General features: G+C 40.9%; 1 protein-coding gene across 1 annotated transcript in view; it reads right to left on the bottom strand.

Moving 5' to 3' along the window:
- Window positions 1-21,962, bottom strand: part of LOC126237152 (uncharacterized) — a 235,017-nt gene that overhangs the window by 74,653 nt on the left and 138,402 nt on the right. The window contains exon 7 of the mRNA XM_049946997.1: window positions 1,167-1,405. Coding sequence (XP_049802954.1) covers window positions 1,167-1,405 — 239 coding nt within the window. The remainder of the gene's footprint in view (window positions 1-1,166; window positions 1,406-21,962) is intronic.

Below are 21,962 nucleotides of genomic sequence, written 5' to 3'. Positions count from 1 at the left end.
AGCAAGGCATTAGTTCAAAGGATCCCTCTCATCTGTGTGCTTCAGAAAAGCTGGTGCCAAAGGGAAACACCAGATGGCATGGGTTGGGAAGCAGCCATTGAACTTGAGCATGTTCAGCTGAAGAACTCCTAAAGAAGAAGCTGATGGTAGTAGGAACAAATATCTATCACTACAAGAAAACTTTCCAATTCGAAAGCAGTCATAGAAAAAAAATTCTTGCTGATGACCAAACAAACATCAGTAACCAAAAATTACTAAAGAACCAAAACATCTAATGGATAAATAGTAACCTCCCTCCAGCCATCATAAGAACATTATCGCCTAAACCTGGCAGACATACCCACTAACAACCATCTACTCCACTACCATCATAGATTAGCAGTTGTTACAGCCACAAATACAAAACAAAAGATGATCGCATTCTGTGCAGTCGAAGCAACGTACATGAAACCACAAAGTGAATGTGGATGTATAAAAGGATGCAAAAAAGAAAATATTGTATCTATTGTAGTGTAGTGTGTTAAAAATCAGGTGCCTATGTATAAGAGATCACATGAAATAATGTAGGAGGGGAGAGGAGGAGGGACTAGTTACTAAATAAGTAATTTTCAACATGAGAACTGTTAGTGATCTCATTAAACTGATTTGTAAATGAAATCTCAATTTTTACAGTGAATACTGATGGTCATTTAAATAAAGCAATTCATTTAAAGTACAAATAAGACTTTATATAACTGCTGTGACTGTGAAAGAGAGACTTCAAAAACAAAAAAGCAAGATGTATTCTCAGTCTTGTTTATGAGCCACTTGATGGCTCAATGCTTTTATTATTCTGTGAGTAAGCAATTGACACTCATATCCTTCCCATTTTATCATAATGTCACTTTTGTTATTTTTCCTAAACAGCTGCCAGATGAGGAGCAACAGCACTGTGTTAGTGCTTTCCCAACTTCTAGAGACAAATATGCAGCTTTGTAACATATCAGATGTATACAGTTGTCATTGTCATTTGAAAGAATCCAAACAGAATGGAAATTAAGGCAGATATAGTCACGAGTGTATTTTAAGAGCAAATTTTTTTAATGTAAGCATTAATTTTTTCTTGTTCAGCAAGAATAATGATGCTGATAATGCTAACGATGATGCTGTTGATAAAGGAAACTAACCACTCCAGAGGCATAGCCTTCTTCATAAGTAGGAATTCCATCAGGTAGTGTTGTGGTCACAGCTGCATCGTCATAATGTAGTACAGCCTCTGCATGAGCTTCAACTGTCTTGCCAGAAGATTCTTCAGTTTTATGGCAATCTCCCATTCCACGGAATCTCATCCAGTAGTTTCCTGGTGCCTGATTAGCCTCAATCACAAAATCATAACGCTCACCACCATTTATTATAAAAGAGTCCACTGCAACAAACAAAAGAATCGTTAGTGACAGCAGTAATATAGTACATCATATTATGTTGCAGAAAGTACATACTGGAGTGTAAAAATCACTCACTGTGTGTGTGTGTGTGTGTGTGTGTGTGTGTGTGTGTGTGTGTTTAAAGTTCTTTTGAAGTTAATCTTAACAAGTTAACGCTTGCCGTGACAGATACGTAACACATAACAGGATGTGAGGCCAAATTATATGTCAAGTGGAAAGAAAATCACATCACAAGAAAGACAAAGCTATAAAAACAAAGAAAGTCAACAATTCACATATAGCTCAGTGATGTGTTACGCAAAACAACATGTAAAAGCACAGAGATGTTGCTACCTTCTAAGTACACCTCTTTATCTTGTGTAAGTACATTCTCACATACACACAACAAGACAGACACCAAAATGCATCCACCCAGCAATTCATATACAATCAGTGTTACTGTCATCATTGGTGGATACATTTAGGTATGTTTGAATATCTGTGTTATTGGGTGTGAGGGTGTGTACATACATTCACAAAAGCTAGTATGATCTTCATGCTGTTACATGTTATATGAACAACCCCTCAATCAGCTACAGGTGAATGGTTGCCTTCCTTCATTTTTGTTTGTTTCTATCTTAAAATTTCCTCTACGATAGCAGGACAAGGTGTACTTTTGTGTTAGATTGCTGAGAAAATTAATCACATTCACTCTAAGCATATTACTACCATAAGATGTTGTAATGCTTGAAAAGCAGCTGCTCCTTAAAAGCTATACATTAATTACAAATGTTTATCAGTAATATCAGAGAACAATTATTTTTTCTGTCATAACACAATGAAATGATGCCTTCTAAGCATAATGATGTAGCACTTGTGTTATGGGCCATTATGTTATGCATGGACTATAAACAGTTTAAATATAGTGGGGTGGGGGTGCAGGAAGTGGAGCTGTAGGGTAGAATAGCTGCACCTGCCATTAGTTGTTAGTCCACTCTTCAAATAATATTTTTCCTTTATTTTTTCAGTTATAAACTTAATGCATACACGAGTACATGAACTTTGTGTGCTCAGTTTCACTAAACTTAATTATCCATTGCAGAGTTAAAAGATCACTGAGTATAAGAGTATAGTTAGCGTCAAGGAACTATTTTCTTTATAAATTATTTGAAATTCATGATTTGCTAAAATGATGAGCTATTCAAAATTCAAACCCACTAACAACAGATTGCTTCAAGACTGACTGTCTTACCTGAAAGCCCTCTTTCAACACTTGGCAATGATCATCTCACTTACAACAAAAACTGCTTATTTAAAAAGTTGTATTTATTTAGAATTCCACTGTTATACACTCCTGGAAATGGAAAAAAGAACACATTGACACCGGTGTGTCAGACCCACCATACTTGCTCCGGACACTGCGAGAGGGCTGTACAAGCAATGATCACACGCACGGCACAGCGGACACACCAGGAACCGCGGTGTTGGCCGTCGAATGGCGCTAGCTGTGCAGCATTTGTGCACCGCTGCCGTCAGTGTCAGCCAGTTTTCCGTGGCATACGGAGCTCCATCGCAGTCTTTAACACTGGTAGCATGCCGCGACAGCGTGGACGTGAACCGTATGTGCAATTGACGGACTTTGAGCGAGGGCGTATAGTGGGCATGCGGGAGGCCGGGTGGACGTACCGCCGAATTGCTCAACACGTGGGGCGTGAGGTCTCCACAGTACATCGATGTTGTCGCCAGTGGTCGGCGGAAGGTACACGTGCCCGTCGACCTGGGACCGGACCGCAGCGACACACGGATGCACGCCAAGACCGTAGGATCCTACGCAGTGCCGTAGGGGACCGCACCGCCACTTCCCAGCAAATTGGGGACACTGTTGCTCCTGGGGTATCGGTGAGGACCATTCGCAACCGTCTCCATGAAGCTGGGCTACGGTCCCGCACACCGTTAGGCCGTCTTCCGCTCACGCCCCAACATCATGCAGCCCGCCTCCAGTGGTGTCACGACAGGCGTGAATGGAGGGACGAATGGAGACGTGTCGTCTTCAGCGATGAGAGTCGCTTCTGCCTTGGTGCCAATGATGGGCGTATGCGTGTTTGGCGCCGTGCAGGTGAGCGCCACAATCAGGACTGCATACGACCGAGGCACACAGGGCCAACACCCGGCATCATGGTGTGGGAAGCGATCTCCTACACTGGCCGTATACCACTGGTGATCGTTGAGGGGACACTGAATAGTGCACGGTACATCCAAACCGTCATCGAACCCATCGTTCTACCATTCCTAGACCGGCAAGGGAACTTGCTGTTCCAACAGGACAATGCACGTCCGCATGTATCCCGTGCCACCCAACGTGCTCTAGAAGGTGTAAGTCAACTACCCTGGCCAGCAAGATCTCCGGATCTGTCCCCCATTGAGCATGTTTGGGACTGGATGAAGCGTCGTCTCACGCGGTCTGCACGTCCAGCACGAACGCTGGTCCAACTGAGGCACCAGGTGGAAATGGCATGGCAAGCCGTTCCACAGGACTACATCCAGCATCTCTACGATCGTCTCCATGGGAGAATAGCAGCCTGCATTGCTGCGAAAGGTGGATATACACTGCATGCTCTGTTGCCTGTGTCTATGTGCCTGTGGTTCTGTCAGTGTGATCATGTGATGTATCTGACCCCAGGAATGTGTCAATAAAGTTTCCCCTTCCTGGGACAATGAATTCACGGTGTTCTTATTTCAATTTCCAGGAGTGTAGTTTTGAAGCCCTGATTTTTCTGATTGAAAGAATATTTGGGTTGCCTAAATTAACATGAAGTTTGTAAAATATTTCAATTAGAAAATTGAAGTTTCCAGAAAATTCTTGGTGGGCTTTTGATATCCCAGTGCACATTAAAACCTCTGCTTCTTGTGCAGCAGCTTTTGTAATCGTATTGAGCATATCATTTCATGGCTGACAATGAGCCTTGCTTTCCAAGAAGGAACCATAGTATCTACTATGGACCATCAGTTGCTTCCTTAGACATTCAAAGACAAACAACTAAAATGTATCACTTATGTTGAACATGGTATTCAAGAATGGCAAAGTCATAGTGTATGGATCCAAAATCATTAGAGGGCTAAAGCCTCATGATAAAGAATGGTTAAAAATTAGGGAGATGGATGCTCCTGAAATAGATTACAAACTGTGCAGAGCGAAAGCCTTTAATTACTGTGTCTAGATGATCACACTTTAGCAAAAAAGTGGCAATCTTTGGACATTAGCAAATACTTCACATGTAACTATGGAGAAGCCTAAAAAAAAAAAAAAAAAAAAAAAAAAAAAAAAAAAAAAAAAAAAAAACTTGCAAATCCACAATTTATATGCCACAACAGCATACGTTTCAAAATAATGCTACCATCTGAGAGGGACCAGTGGCTGGCAGCAGTGCTTAGTTAGTATAGACCATTTAGTTTAGGTATTTCCATACAGGTTTGTATGTGGACAGGAACTGTAACAGTATATATGTATATTGAGCACTGCTTATTAATTATTTGCATCCTTTAGAACTATTAGTATTGATATAATTCTAATAGTGTACAATGACCCGCCAGGTTAGCCAAGAGCGCTAATGTGCTGCTTCCTGGACTCGGGTAGGCGCACTGTTCCTGGATCGAATCCGCACAGCAGATTACCAACGTCAGTTGGTGTGCCGGCCAGCCTGGATGTGGTTTTTAGGCGGTTTTCCACATCCTGCTAGGTGAATACCGGGCTGGTCCTCATGTTCTGCCTCAGTTACACAACTCACAGACATCTGAATACGTTCGCACTATTCCATGAATTACAATAGACGTAGACAGCAGGGGTACCTTAATTCCGTCCCAAGGGGGTACGGAGTGGTGGCAGGAGGCATCCGGCCACCCCTTTCCACTAACCTTGCCACATCCGTTCCTAACAATGCTGACCCTGCATCAACACGGGACATGGCACCAGTGAAAGAAAGAATCCTTATAGTGTACAATAGTTCTAGCAAGCTTTACTAATAGTTACTGTCACAATTCATTAGATTATCATTCTAGACAGCTTAAGATCCTCTTAAATACTCTTAAAATTCAAATTAGATTTTATTTCTAATAAAATATAAACAGGGACTGTGTAGGCTGTTTACAGAGACAGAGAGAATTAGCAATAGAGCACAAACAGGTAAAAGCTATGTTGGCTGGAGTTGCAATTTAAAACAAAAGATCAAAGTAAATAAAACAAAATTGTCCTCTTAATTTAAGACTGCAGTTGGTATGCATTGTTTCTGTGATTAGTTGGCAATATGTTGGTTGCTATTGAAAAAAAGTATTAAGTCAGTAATTTCTTGTAGTCTTGTGATTTAATGTACTATTTTAAGTAAAAGAAAATTCCCAGATTTTATGAGTTATCTTGACTGTTTATGGGTGCAGTAGACCTGGGAATCTGGAGAAGTAAAAAAGTGGTAATTCGCGAGTGTGAAAAGACAACCTTTTCTGTATTAGATATGTGTATCATATGTTTCAGTATGGCTTCATCAGCAGTACACCAGCTGCTGTGGCCGAGCAGTTCCAGGCACTTCAGTCTGGAACTGTGCAGCTGCTACAGTCGCAGGTTCGAATCCTGCCTCAGGCATGGATGTGTGTGATGTCCTTTGGTTAGTTAGGTTTAAGTAGTTCTGTCTAGGGGACTGATGACCTCAGATGTTAAGTCCCATAGTGCTTGGAGCCATTTGAATTTGAATCAGCAGAACACGTGGCATTAAATGCTGTGCCAAAATTAATAGATGCTGCAAGTTTTCCATTATGGGACTTGGAAATGAATGTGATATTCATGGCCAAGGACCTCAGTGGTTATTACTGGCAATATCAAGAAACCTGAAAATGTAAAAAAATCAAAGTGAGGAAAAAAGACCTACCTTCAAAACACTATATTTTGAGAACCATGGCAGTCAATATAAAAATCAATGAGGCCTGTAAAACATCTAAAGAAATGCAAAATACATTTGGAAATGCTTGTGACTCTACTAGCAAAGAGCAGAACTTCTGTAAAGTTTGGAAGGTAGGAGACGAGATACTGGCAGAAGTGAAGCTGTGGGTACCGGGCGTGAGTCGTGCTTCGGTAGCTCAGTTGGTAGAGCACTTGCCCGCGAAAGGCAAAGTTCCCGAGTTCGAGTCTCGGTCGGGCACACAGTTTTCATCTGCCAGGAAGTTTCAAAGAGCAGAAAACTTTGGAAAACCTGAAATCAAGACTTAAATCTGAAGAGATAACATGAAGAAAAAATAGAAGAAATGTATGTTGTATTAAAAGCTACAGCCTACAAGTAAAAGGATCAGAATAAAAAAAATCGAGAAATCAGTAAGGTGCTTTGGATGTGGAAGTTTGGGTCACTGTGTTATTGCATGAAAAAAGAAACTTTGTGATAACAAGAAAGAAACACAGTGCTCTACAGGTGGTAAATATCATCTGGGAGAGTTTTGGGCAGTAAAGGTACTGCCTCCATTTAAGTACCGCAAAAACACAAATTACTGGTCTGAGAAATGTTACTACAAAGAGGAGCATCAGAATACAAAACTAGTACCAAAGACAGTTTTTCTTTCAGAAGTGTTATTCACAGAAAAATAAGAAAGGAATATTGATAAAATAGATACCAAGTTTGTTGTAGACATTGGAAGTAATAAGCACATGTCAGATGAAAGTGAAATTATGTCAAATGTGAAGAGCTGTGAAGGTACAAAAATTAAGATTGCTAATGGAAATTTTGTGTTTTCTATCTTGTTGGTGACATCAACTCACAAAAGATGTTATTGACAAATGTGTCACATGTCCTTGAACTATCAAGAAACTTATTGTCAGTAAATGTCATTAGCAAAAAAGGGAGAGCGGCCATACTTGACAAGAAAAATTTGAATGTTGTGAAAGATGGAGACATTAGTTTGGAAGGCAACCACCAGAAAATTGACTGTACATCATTGACATCAAAATGTTCTGTAAGAAAGAAAGCACTAATGACATATAAGAAGAAAACAATTCAATGACAAAACTAGGGCATCTAAGTTACAAGTATTTGAAGAAAATACCAGAACTCTATGATGGTGTGAACAAAATTGTGATAGAAGAGGACATGCCCTGTTGCAGAACAGATATTATGGTGAAGAAACTCAGAGCAACTAGACCTCTTGAGATTATTCACATTGGCGCATATGGTAAAACATGCCCTCCAACTTGTCTCAGTGAAGAACGTTCTTTGATGTGTCTTGATGATTATACATATTTCTTGAAAATCTATCTTTTGCACACATCAGATGAAACAGAAGACTGTACCAAGTAATAAGTAAGTGAAAAACTCACTTGTGACAAAGGAGGCAAGTATAGAAGTCCTTTTTTTTTTCAAGGAATTGTGTAAAAAGTAAAGTATAATGATTGACTACACAATTAAAGGATATTCTGAATGGAATGGTAAGAATAAATCCTACTATCATGAACACAGTAAGGGCCATATTGTTTGATTCAGAAGTCACAATCAAAATGTGGGGCTTTGGAGTCTTGACTACACTTACCTCATAAACAGAAGGAAGACTATTTAGTTGTTTGGTCCAATAAATCACTTATAGCACATTGTATGTATATATGATAAAGAGCATGGGCAAATATAATTAATTTATGATTACAGTAGTCATTGTGACAATGTGGTCAACACAACAAAGTATTTAATAATATAAATTGACGTACTACATTGCTTCTTTATATCACAGCAGTAGTTATGAAGTCAGACTTTATGATCAATGCAAGGTAAATTATAGTATGAAGTGACATAAAATTTAATTAACAATATCTACATCTACATCTACATCTACATCTACATCTACATCTACATATATACTCTGCTAGCCACCAAGCGGTATGTGGCGGAGGGCACAATTCGTGCCAAAGTCATATTTCCCCCCCTCTGTTCCACTCGCGGATTTTGCGAGGGAAAAATGACTGTCTGAATGCCTCAGTATGAGCTTTTATTTCCCTTATCTTTGAATGATGATCATTATGCGATTGGAAAGTTGGTGGTAATAATATATACTCTACATCCTCGGTGAAGATTGGATTTCGGAATTTAGTGAGCAGCCCCTTCTGTTTAGCGCATCGTCTATCTGCAAGTCTGCCTCACTTCAAACTTTCTAAGAGATTTGTAATGCTCTCATGATGGCTAAATGTACCAGTCATGAATCTTACCACTCTTCTTTGGACCTTCTTAATCTCTTGAATCAGACCCAACTGGTAAGGGTCCCATACAGACGAACAGTACTCTAAGACTGGACAATTTAACATATTGTAAGCTATTTCCTTTGTTGAAGGACTGCATCGCTTCAGGATTCCACCAATAAACCACAATCTAGAGTTCGCCTTACCCGTTACTTGTGTAATCTGATCATTCCATTTGAGATCATTTCAAATAGTCACAACCAGATACTTGACTGATGTTACCGCTTCAAAAGGCTGATCATTTATTTTGTACTCATATATTAATGGGGATTTTCACCGTGTTATACATAGTAGGTTACACTTACTAATACTGAGAGATAACTGCCAGTCATTACAACACGCATTTATTTTCTGCAAATCCTCATTGATTTGTTCACAACTTTCATGTGATACTACTTTCCTGTAGACTACAGCATCATCGGCAAACAGTCTAAGGCCACTGTCAATACCATCAACCAGACTGTTTATGTAAATCATAAAAGGCAGAGGACCTATTACGCGGCCCTGGGGCAGACCTGAAGTTACTCTTGTCTCCTTTTTCCCACGTGGAATGTTTCCCTCTATTTTTTATATACAAACAAAGATGCTGTAACTTGCCGAACGATAAAGTGATGGTTCGCTGATAGACACAATAAAAAACACACAAACACACACGCCAAATTTCAAGCTTTCACAATCCAAGGTTGCTTCATCAGGAAAGAGGGAAGGAGAGGGAAAGACGAAAGGATGTGGGTTTTAAGCGAGAGGGTAAGGAGTCATTCCAATCCCGGGAGTGGAAAGACTTACCTTAGGGGGAAAAAAGGACAGGTATACACTCACACACACACCCATATCCAACTGTACATACACAGACACAAGCAGACATTTGTAAAGGCAAAGAGTTTCGGCAGAGATGTCAGTCGAGGCAGAAGTACAGAGTCAAAGATGTTGTTGAAAGACAGGTGAGGTATGAGCGGCGGCAACTTGAAATTAGGGGAGGTTGAGGCCTGGCGGATAACGAGAAGAGAGGATGTACTGAAGGGCAAGTTCCCATCTCCGGAGTTCTGACAGGTTGGTGTTAGTGGGAAGTATCCAGATAACCCGGACAGTGTAACACTGTGCCAAGATGTGCTGGCCGTGCACCAAGGCATGTTTAGCCACAGGGTGATCCTCATTACCAACAAACACTGTCTGCCTGTGTCCATTCATGCGAATGGACAGTTTGTTGCTGGTCATTCCCACATAGAAAGCTTCACAGTGTAGGCAGGTCAGTTGGTAAATCACGTGGGTGCTTTCACATGTGGCTCTGCCTTTGATTGTGTACACCTTCCGGGTTACAGGACTGGAGTATGTGGTGGTGGGAGGGTGCATGGGACAAGTTTTACAGTGGGGGCAGTTACAAGGGTAGGAGCCACAGGGTAGGGAAGGTGGTTTGGGGATTTCATAGGGATGAACTAAGAGGTTACGAAGGTTAGGTGGACGGCAGAAAGACACTCTTGGTGGAGTGGGGAGGATTTCTTGAAGGATGGATCTGATTTCAGGGAAGGATTTTAGGAAGTCATATCCCTACTGGAGAGCCACATTCAGAGTCTGATCCAGTCCCGGAAAGTATCCTGTCACAAGTGGGGCACTTTTGTAGTTCTTCTGTGGGAGGTTCTGGGCTTGAGGGGATGAGGAAGTGGCTCTGGTTATTTGCTTCTGTACCAGGTCAGGAGGGTAGTTGCGGGATGCGAAAGCTGTTTTCAGATTGTTGGTGTAATGGTTCAGGGATTCCGGACTGGAGCAGATTCGTTTGCCACGAAGACCTAGGCTGTAGGGAAGGGACCATTTGATGTGGAATGGGTGGCAGCTGTCATAATGGAGGTACTGTTGCTTGTTGGTGGGTTTGATGTGGACGGACGTGTGAAGCTGGCCATTGGACAGGTGGAGGTCAATGTCAAGGAAAGTGGCATGGGATTTGGAGTAGGACTAGGTGAATCTGATGAAACCAAAGGAGTTGAGGTTGGAGAGGAAATTCTGAGTTCTTCTTCACTGTGAGTCCAGATCATGAAGATGTCATCAATAAATCTGTACCAAACTTTGGGTTGGCAGGCCTGGGTAACCAAGAAGGCTTCCTCTAAGTGACCCATGAATAGGTTGGCGTATGAGGGGGCCATCCTGGTACCCATGGCTTTTCCCTTTAATTGTTGGTATGTTTGGCCTTCAAAAGTGAAGAAGTTGTGGGTCAGGATGAAGCTGGCTAAGGTAATGAGGAAAGAGGATTTAGGTAGGGTGGCAGGTGATCGACGTGAAAAGAAGTGCTCCATCGCAGCGAGGCTCTGGATGTGTGGAATATTTGTGTATAAGGAAGTGGCATCAATGGTTACAAGCACGGTTTCCAGGGGTAACAGATTGGGTAAGGATTCCAGGCATTCGAGAAAGTGGTTGGTGTCTTTGATGAAGGATGGGAGACTGCATGTAATGGATTGAAGGTGTTGATCTACGTAGGCAGAGATACATTCTGTGGGGGCTTGGTAACCAGCTACAATGGGGCGGCCGGGATGATTGGGTTTGTGAATTTTAGGAAGAAGGTAGAAGGTAGGGGTGCGTGGTGTCAGTGGGGTCAGGAGGTTGATGGAGCCAGGTGAAAGGTTTTGTAGGGGGCCTAAGGTTCTGAGGATTCCTTGAAGCTCTGCCTGGACATCAGGAATGGGATTACCTTGGCAAACTTTGTATGTGGTGTTGTCTGAAAGCTGACACAGTCCCTCAGCCACATACTCCCGGCGATCAAGTACCACGGTCGTGGAACCCTTGGCACAGTGTTACACCGTCCGGGTTATCTGGATACTTCCCACTATCACCAACCTATCCGAACTCCAGAGATGGGAACTTGCTCTGATGCTGTAACTAACCAAACGAAAGTGTTGGTATGTTGATAGACACACAAACGAACACAAACCCACACACAAAATTCAAGCTTTCGCAACCAACGGTTACTTCATTGGGATTTAAGGGAGAGGGTAAGGAGTCATTCCAATCCCAGGAGCAGAAAGACTTACCTAAGGGGAAAAAAGGACAGGTATACACTCGCGCACACACATATCCGTCCGCACATATACAGACACAAGGCTTTGCCTTTGCCTTTACATATGTCTGCTTGTGTCTGTGTATGTGCAGATGGATATGTGTTTACCTGTCCTTTTCTCCCCCTAAGGTCAGTCTTTCCGCTCCCGGGATTGGAATGACTCCTTACCCTCTCCGTTAAAACCCACATCCTTTTGTCTTTCCCTCTCCTTCCCTCTTTCCTGAGGAAGCAACCGTTGGTTGCGAAAGCTTGAATTTTGTGTGTATGTTTGTGTTTGTTAGTGTGTCTATCGACCTGCCAGCGCTTTTGTTTGGTAAGACTCATCATCTTTGTTTTTAGATATATTTTTCCCATGTGGAATGTTTCCCTCTATTATATATATATATATACCTCCAGCAGTAAGGTGTTCTCCTAAATGCAAACAAGTGCACATTACAGAAGCTGTCTATTAAATTTTTAGGGATTATGTGTCAGCACAGGCTGTCAAACCACTCCCAGACCACATTCAGGCAATTTTGAAGGTGCCTCAGTCAAAAACTTATAAAGAATTAAGACATTTTGTAGGCATGATAAACTTTTACTGATGGCATTTGCCAAATGTTGTACAAATCCAAGCCCCTCTCAATGCTGTTTTTAAAGGTAAATACACCACTGGCACATGCTCAGTACCATGAAGACAAATGATGACAGAAGCCTTTAGCAGAGTTAAGGACACATTCGCAATGGCTACTTTACTCTTCCATTCAAGTCACTCTGCACAATTATCTTTAACATTAGATGCTAGCCAGATGGCCAGTGGGGTAGAGTTAAAATGGATATTGGGAACTTGGCAGCTATCAGAATGTTTTCCTCATAAACTTACACACACTCAAACCCTTTGGTCAGCAATAAACAGAGTTACTGGTAACATACAATGTTATAAAATACTTCTACAGCAAAGTTGAAATGGGAACATTTACCATCTTCAGTGATCATTGACCTCTCCTGGTAACTTACCAGAGAATTACTCAGCAAAGCTTACCTTGCCGCATAAGACATTTAGAGTATATAGGACAGCTTCCTATGGACATTCACGAAATACCCATGGTTATGGATTACCTCTCATGGGCATGTGATACTATCAGTGGAGCGTCATGGCCAGACATTGTTGATGTTCAGTGCACGGACCCGGAACTACAGATACTATTTACACAGTGGTAATACTGTTACACATTTAAGCAAATTTTTGTTCTAGCATTGCAAGTTGCCTTATTGTATGATACATCACAAGATCAATCATGCCCATACATTTTTGCGACACAGTGTGAGCAAATATTCCACACTGTTCATGATCTTTCTCACCCTGGTGTTCATGCTGCCACACGCAGCACAGTGAATCAGCTTTTTGCATGACCAGGAGCTGATAAACAGTGCTGCCAGGTAGCATGAGCATTTTTACATTGCTAACAGAACAAAGTCAGTCAGTATACATTCACATCTGTTGGAGATACAGTTACCCCAGTTACAAGAGTTATGCATGTGCAGCTGGGCATCATTGGGCCACACTCTTACTCCACTGGATGCAAGTTATTGTTGATGGTAACAGACTGCTCTACCTGTCGGCCAAAAGCTACACCAACTACCAATATTTCAACTGAGATGATGGCCAAGTTCCTAATCAGGGGCAAATTATTTAGGTTTAACCTGAGTGCCTCAGTAGTTAGGCTTTTGAATCTCTGTGTATTAATCTAATTTATTAGATATAGTTCCTCCATTTTTGTCAGGGTCTACAGTAGATTTCCGTAGCGCAAGTCAATAGTCATTTGTTTGTTTGTTTGTTTGTTTTGAGAGCTAGTGACCGCTTGTTGTCATTAGTCACCCAGCCAATCAGGCAGCAGTAGCCGGCTGGGACACAAGCAGCAACAGGGAAGTAACCAATATTGTGACTTTTATGAGTGCTTAACTAGGAGCGAATTTTATAATACCATCTGTGTGCTTTAATAGTTTAGTTTCTTGAGATTCTGTGTGTTAATTTAATACCTAATAGCCACTGTTCTTGCATTTTCATTTGCGTCTGAAAGTAAACTGATTTTGTGACATATTACAAGTTCCTAATCAGAGGCAAATTATTTAGTTTCACAGGAGTTCTTCGGTAGTTAGGTTTTTGAATCTTTGCATATTAATCTAATTTATTAGACACAGTTCCTGTGTTTTCATTAGGGTCTACAGTAGAATTGTGCAGCATTTGCTGATAGTCGGTTTATTTGCATAGTTTAGTTTTCCATGGTCTTTTGTATGGACAGGGAGTACGATTGTTGTGTGCAGATGAGAGCCGAGGTGGTGACACTTCATTCTCAGCTTCAGGCTATGATGGCTTTGGTTACACAGCTGTAGGCTGCAGTGGATGGGCACCACTGTTGTGGGTTGGCTGTGGGAATACAGTGAACATCCAGCACGTCTGAGTCCTCTGATCGGTCCTCGCTGGTGGCCAGCCCAGTTACTGCTTGCACTGAGATTGACCCCTCACCTGTGGTCGAGTGGAACATCGCCCTGGGGCATAGCAGGTGGCATAAGACTTCCCAGGCTGCCGCATGTAAGGCCTCCCTGGTTTGTCTGACAAACAGGTTCCAGGTGCTGTCTGTGGCTGACACTGTCACTGAGCCAGATGCTGTCACCTGTCCTGTTTCAGAGGAAACGTCTCAGCCTACAAGATCCGGTCAATCACAGAGGGTGAGGTTATTGATAGTTGGGAGCTCCAACCTTAGCAGCGTTATGGGGCCCCTTAGGGACATGACTGCCAAGAAGGGAAAGAAAATCAATGTGCATTCTGTGTGCATACTGGACGGAGTCATTCCAGATGTGGAACGGATCCTCCTGGATGCCATGAAGAGCACAGGGTGCAGCCAACAGCAGGTGGTTGCTCACATTAGTACCAACGACATGTGTCACTTTGGATCAGAAGAGATTCTCTTTGGTTTCGAGCGGCTAACAGAAGTGGTAAGGCTGCCGGTCATGCTTGCAAGATGAAAGCAGACCTGACCATTTGCAGCGTAGTCAACAGGACGGATTGTGGACCTCTGGTACAGAGCCGAGTGAAGGGTCTGACTCAGTCGCTCAGATGGTTGTGTGACCATGTAGGCTGCAGATTCCTCGACTTGTGCCAAAGAGTGGTTGGGTTTCGGGTTCTGCTGAATAGGTCAGGTGTCCACTATACACAGGAAGTGGCTACACAGGTAGCAGGGGCTGTGTGGTGTGGACTGAGCAGTTTTTTAGGTTAGAGGGTCTTGGGAAAACACAAGAAGAACTTCAGTCACAAAGAGTGCAGGCCGAACACAGGAAGAACGTAGATACAGGAACCATTGGTATAACAGTTGTAAATTGTTGTAGCTGTGTTGGGAACATACCAGAGCTCCAAGCGCTAATAAAAAGCACTGCTGCTCAAATTGTTATAGACACAGAAAGCTGGCTAAAGCTGGAGATAAGCTCAGCTGAAATTTTTGGGAAGAACTTAACAGTGTTCTGAAAGGATATGCTAAACAGGGTTGGCGGTGGTGTGTTTATTGCTGTTAGAAGTAGTTTATTTTGTCGCAAAATTCAAGTAGATAGTTCCTGTGAGTTAGTACGGGCAGAGGTCATTGTTGGCAACAGGAATAAAATAATAATTGGATCCTTTTATTGACCTCCCAATACAGATGATACAGTTGCTGAAAGGTTCAAAGAAAACTTGAGTTTGATTTCAAACATGCGCTCAACTCATATGATTATAGTTGGTGGTCACTTTAAATTACCCTCGATATGTCAGCAAAAAACACATTTAATTCCAGAGGTATGCATAAAACATCATCCGAAATTGTGCTAAACGCATTCTCTGAAAATTATTTTGAGCAGTTAGTTCCTGAGCCCATGCGAATAGTAAACAGTTGTGGAAACACACTTGACCTCTTAGTAGCAAATAATCCTGAGTTAATAATGAGCATCAAAACGGATACAGGGATTAGTGAACACAGGGTTGTCATAGCAAGATTGAATATTGTAACCCCCCAAATCCTTCAAAAATAAACCCAAAATATACCTGAAACTTCCTGAGAGATTAAAACTGTGTGCCGGACCGAGACTCGAACTCGGGACCTTTGCCTTTGCGGGCAAGTGCTCTACCATCTGAGCTATCCAAGCATGACTCACGACCTGTCCTCACAGCTTCAATTCTGCCAGTACCTCGTCTTCTACCTTCCAAACTTCACAGAAGCTCTTCTGCAAACCTTGCAGAACTAGCACTCCTGGAAGAAAGGATATTGCAGAGACATAGCTTAGCCACAGCCTGGGGGATGTTTCCAGAATGAGATTTTCATTCTGCAGCAGAGTGTGCACTTATATGAAACTTTTAATCTGCCAGGAAGTTTCATATCAGCACACACTCCACTGCAGAGTGAAAGTCTCATTCTGGCAAAATTTACTTATTCAAAAAAGCAGATAAAAATTCACTGGATGCCTTTCTGAGAGATAATCTCCACTCCTTCTAAATTAATGGTATTAGTGTCGACCAGATGTGGCTAGAATTCAAAGAAATAGTATCAACAGCAATTGAGAGATTTATACCAAATAAATTAACAAACGACAGAGCTGATCCTCCTTGGTACACAAAACAGGTAAGAACACTGTTGCAGAAACAATGAAACAAACATGCCAAATTTAAACAGACACAAAATCCCCAAGATTGGCGATCTTTTACAGAAGTTTGAAATTTAGCATGGACTTCAATGTGAGATGCTTATAACTGTTTCCACAATGAAACTTTGTCTCAAAACCTGGCAGAAAATCCAAAGAGATTCTGGTCTTATGTGATGTATGTTAGTGGCAAGAAACAATCAATGCCTTCTCTGCGTGGTAACAATGGAGACACCATTAAAGACAGTGCAGCCAAAGCAGAGTTACTAAACACAGCCTTCCAAAATGCCTTCACAAACGAAGACAAAGTAAATATTCCAGAATTTGAATCAAGAACAGCAGCCAACATAAGTATGCTGATGCATTAGCTGCATACTTAACAATCATCCCAGTGACTGGAAAGTTGCACAGGTCACACCAATATTCAAGAAAGGTAGTAGGAGTAATTCTCTTAATTATAGGCCCATATCATTAATGTTGATGTGCATCAGGATTCTGGAACATATATTGTGTTTGAACATTATGAATTACCTCGAAGAAAATGGTCTATTGACACACAGTCAACATGGGTTTAGAAATTGTCATTCATGTGAAACACAACTAGCTCTTTATTCACATGAAGTGTTGAGTGCTATTGGCAATGGATTTCAGATCCATTTCGTATTTCTGGATTTCTGGAAGGCTTTTGATACTGCAGCACACAAGCGGCTTGTAGTAAAATTGCATGCTTATGGAATATTGTCTCAGTTATGTGACTGGATTTGTGACTTCCTGTCAGAGAGGTCACAGTTCATAGTAATTCACAGAAAGTCATCGAGTAAAACTGAAGTAATTTCTAGTGTTCCCCAAGGTAGTGTTGTAGGCCCTTTGCTGTTCCTTATCTATATAAACGATTTGGGGAACAATTTGAGCACCCATCTTAGGTTGTTTGCAGATAACACTGTCGTTTATTGACTAATAAAGTCATCAGAAGATTAAAACAAATTCAAAACAATTTGGAAAAGGTCATCCACATGAGTGCTAAAAGGAATTCATTAAACTTTGATTACACAATAAATCAGTCATATCTAAAGAGCGTAAATTCAACTAAATACCTAGGTATTACAATTATGAACAACTTAAATTGGAAGGAACACATAGAAAATGTTGTGGGGAAGGCTAACCAAAGACTGCATTTTATTGGCAGGACACTTAGAAAATGTAACAGATCTACTAAGGAGACTGCCTGCAGTATGCTTGTCCATTCTCTTTTAGACTGCTGCGTGGTGTGGGATCCTTACCAGATAGGACTGACGGAGTACACTGAAAAAGTTCAAAGAAGGGCAGCACATTTTGTATTATCATGAAATATGGGAGAGAGTGTCACTGAAGTGATACAGGATTTGGACTGGATATCATTAAAAGAAAGGTGTTTTTCAAGGCGACAGAATTTTCTCACAAAATTCCAATCACCAATTTTCTCTTCCAAATGTGAAAATGTTTTGTTGACACCAACCTACATAAGGAGAAATGATCACCATGATAAAATAAGGGAAATAAGAGCTCTTATGGAGAGACATAGGTGTTTGTTCCTTCCGAGTGCTATACGAGGTTGGAATAATAGAAAATTGTGAAGATTGTTTGATGAACCCTCTGCCAGGCACTTAAATGTGGTTTGCATAGTATCCATGTAGATGTAAAGAATTTTTTTCACATGTGGATCACCAGATATGGAGTTCCAACAGCCATGGACCATGGCTGTCAGTTTGATTGCTTGCATTTTACAAAACTCACAAAAATATATTGAATCTCCCAGCTCAAGACTACAAACTTCCATCCTGTGAGTAATGCAACAGTGGAGTGGGTGTGCGGAACACTCAAAGCAGCACTCATGTGCAACAACATTATCTGAACTGATGCATTACCTGTCATAGCAATCCACTTAACAGCAGCTATTAAAGCAGACTTCAATCTGAGTCCAATTCACCTAGTTTACAGACAGCAAATTCATGTCCCAGCAGACCTCATAGAGTGCCAGGAGGTTACAACTCCCCAAAACTGTTCACACTTGTGATTGTGAGTAGGTGCAGTCAAGCCACCACTGCGTCTCCCATATATGGGGACATATCGAGTATTACAACATGGCGTGCACCCTGTTATAATACTGCAAGATGGCAAGCCACATCAGTGTCTGCTGAGAGGGTGAACTCTACTTATGTCAGTCTCCTGAGATGACACATGCGGCTTTTCCAAGGCAAGGCCCACCAAACAAACAACCCTCAGAGAACACCACCACAGCTTCACCAAATCAGTCTGTCAACAATGCAATCCCATCAGCAACATCTTCAAGGTACAATTCACCAACATTCAAAACCAGATATTATTACTCAAGCAGGTTGGAAAATTAAACATACCAACCAGTACATACCAGGCGCCCTGCTCTTTGGCCCAGCACGGATATATGTCTGACAGACACAAGCAGAAGAGCCTCTGCCAATATCATTTTCACCAACTTTGGCCACCATCTCCATTTACAGCATCAAGACATTTTACAGGTATGTTCACTCATGCAGGGTGGAAGATATGCCCCAAAACTCTATTCCCTTTGCCCTCAGATTCTGCAAGCAGAAAGTGGGGTCAGTGGTAGCCAGTTGTTACCTCATTTTAACAGAGACTCAGGACTCAGCTGGTAATAACACTCCCATATGGAAATGGTACAACTGTGCTCTACCCTGAGCAATGTCACACAACCAGTTGCCCACCATTCCATTCTCAAAAGAGGCAGGGGCTACTGTGGCGGCATATCGGAGACACAGATTGGCAGTTAAGGAATTGACATGAGTCCATGGAGTTGAGAGATGGCTTTATATTTTAGATTATTTTTAGTTTTTCTGGTAACTAATATTCATTACTGATCTCTTATATGAAAGCTAAAAATTATTTTTAGCTTTTCTAGTGAGTAATATTCATTACCGATTTCTTGTGCAAAGTTAAAAAAAAGTATCTTGCATTGTTATCATTTATCATCACTCTTGACTTTAGGGTAAAATGAATAACTACAGTCCTGCAACAGTTGATGTGATACCAGCTCAAATTTGGCATGGAAGAAGAACCACATTTGTCAAGATTGGGTATTTTTGGATGTGTGGTGTTCATAGAATGACTTGCGTATTTAAAACAACTGAGTGTATGAGGTGAATGACTGTCCATGTAGAATATATGACAATGGCTGTGTCATATGGAATCCTAAGACTGGAAAATCTTCTGAAGCAAGATATGTTGAGACAAAAATGAGGAAACCAAAGAATAAGGTTTAAAATGGCTCTGAGCACTATGGGAATTAACTTCTAAGCTCATCAGTCCCCTAGAACTTAGAACTACTTAAACCTAACTAACCTAAGGACATCACAAACATCCATGCCCGAGGCAGGATTCGAACCTGCAACCGTAGCGGTCGTGCGGTTCCAGACTGTAGCGCCTAGAACTGCTCAGCCACTCCAGCCGGCAAAGAATAAGGAGTAAATGCAACTGCAGAGAAACAAATTTTGGAAGAGCAAGAATGAAAAAAAGACTATGAAGAAGAAAAAGAAAAGATTTTGAAAAAGAAGAAGAAAGAAACAATTAACCAGAAGAGAAACTCCAGAAGAAGAATACAAGATGTCAAATAAATTTTCCAAAGAGATATGACAATTATATCATGCTCAGTTCTATAAGTGAAGAGAAAGAATCATTGAAGAAAAATAAAACATGGACTCTGGTTCATAAAGACCCCGCACATGTAAAAAAATAATTACAGGAAAAATGGATTTTCAAGAAAAAGAATAATGGAAAGTACAAAGCTAGGCTAGTTGCACGACAATGTCAGTAGAATCAAACAAATTGAATTTTAAAGATTTGTTTACTTTTGCTGTACAAAAAAATTCCCTAAATTCCTATTTGCACTTGCTGCACAAGAAAATTTGGTAATTATGCCGTCTGATGTCAAAACAGCCTTTTTTTAATGGTATGAAATGAAATGTCGTGTGGCTAGGGCCTCCCGTCGGGTAGACCGTTCGCCTGGTGCAGGTCTTTCGATTTGACGCCACTTCGGTGACTTGCGCGTCGATGGGGATGAAATGATGATGATTAGGACAACACAACACCCAGTCCCTGAGCGGAGAAAATCTCCGACACAGCCGGGAATCGAACCCGGGCCCTTAGGATTGACAGTCTGTCACGCTGACCACTCAGCCACCGGGGGCGGACTTTTTAATGGTGATCTGAAAGGACAAGTTTTCATGGATATTCCACATAGATACAAAGCACCCACGAAATTTTGCCTGCTTAAAAAGGCAGTATATCGATTGAAACAAGCTCTTCTGCAATGTAATAAGAAAAAGAAACTAAGTGAGAGTCTTAAGAATGAAAACTCATGCACCTGCAATATGACGAATGTATTTTCAAATCAGATACTGAGAAGAAACTGTGTCTTACTGTACATGTTGAAGACAGGATTCTATTTTGATATGACACCTGTCAAATGAAAAATCTCCTGCAAAAAACAGAAGAAAAATTTTGATATTACAACTGATGAAAAACCAGAAATATATCATGGATGTGAAATCAAAACAAGGTATTTATATTCCTCATGAAAAAGTGCTAAAGAAGTGGTGAAAAGGTACAGAATGGAAAAATCAAAAACTGAAACAACTCCAACTTCAATCAATGGAGCAAAGTCAGATGTTCCATACTGTGATGTGATATGTATTTTATTGTATTTAACATGGAAAACAAAACTGCACTTGGCATATGAAGTGAGGTATGAAAGCAGATCAATGACTAATCCAGATCCCACATACACTCAAAATCTGAGGAAAACTTTAAGATATCTGAATTCAGTGACAGGGAATAAAATATTCTACTCATCAGAAAAACAAGAACAAGAAAAATGACTTACTATGATGCAGATTTTGCAGGTGACAAGAAAGATAGAAAAAACACTACAGGATATATGTTTTTGTACAATAATGATCCAATACTGCAAGAAACAGTGTGTAGTTGCACTACCTATTATAGAGGCAGAATACATGTCTGCTACTCAATGTTGTCAAGAGGTGGTGGTTTTGAATACTTTCATAGAAGAATTGTTAAATAAAAACAGCAAAACAACACTTTTTGTGGATAACCGAAGTGCAATAGAAATTATAAAATCAAGTTCAATGTCAAGAAGAAGCAAGCACAGTGATGTGAAGCATCATTTCAGCACTGATGAATTGAATCATGGCTAGTTCACCATAAAACAATGCCAGTTCAAGTACACCTTGCTGACATCCTAACTGAACCTCTCCAAAGTATTGCTTTTGAAAGACATTGAAAAGTTGATGTTTAATTGAAATGAAAATCTGCTGTTTGTTTAATAGACATATTTTCAGAGATGTGGTTACAAATGTTTTATGAGCTAATAACATATTGCTTTGTTTAAGTGAGTGTGTTGTGCTTTAAAACAATATGTGCCTGTTAATGTAAGGCTACAGTCAGTAAACACTGTTTCTGTAATAAGCTGGCATTATGAGGAAGTTGCGACTTTTTAAACAAAAAAATTAAGAAATGGTCAGTCATTCCATGTAGCCTTGTGCTTTAATGTACTATTTTACATAAAAGA

This window comes from Schistocerca nitens, chromosome 2 (assembly GCF_023898315.1).
Source record: "Schistocerca nitens isolate TAMUIC-IGC-003100 chromosome 2, iqSchNite1.1, whole genome shotgun sequence".
In the NCBI taxonomy this organism is placed as follows: Eukaryota; Metazoa; Arthropoda; class Insecta; order Orthoptera; family Acrididae; genus Schistocerca; species Schistocerca nitens.
Note: the sequence above shows the minus strand (reverse complement) of the source record. Positions and strands in the feature narration are given on the sequence as shown.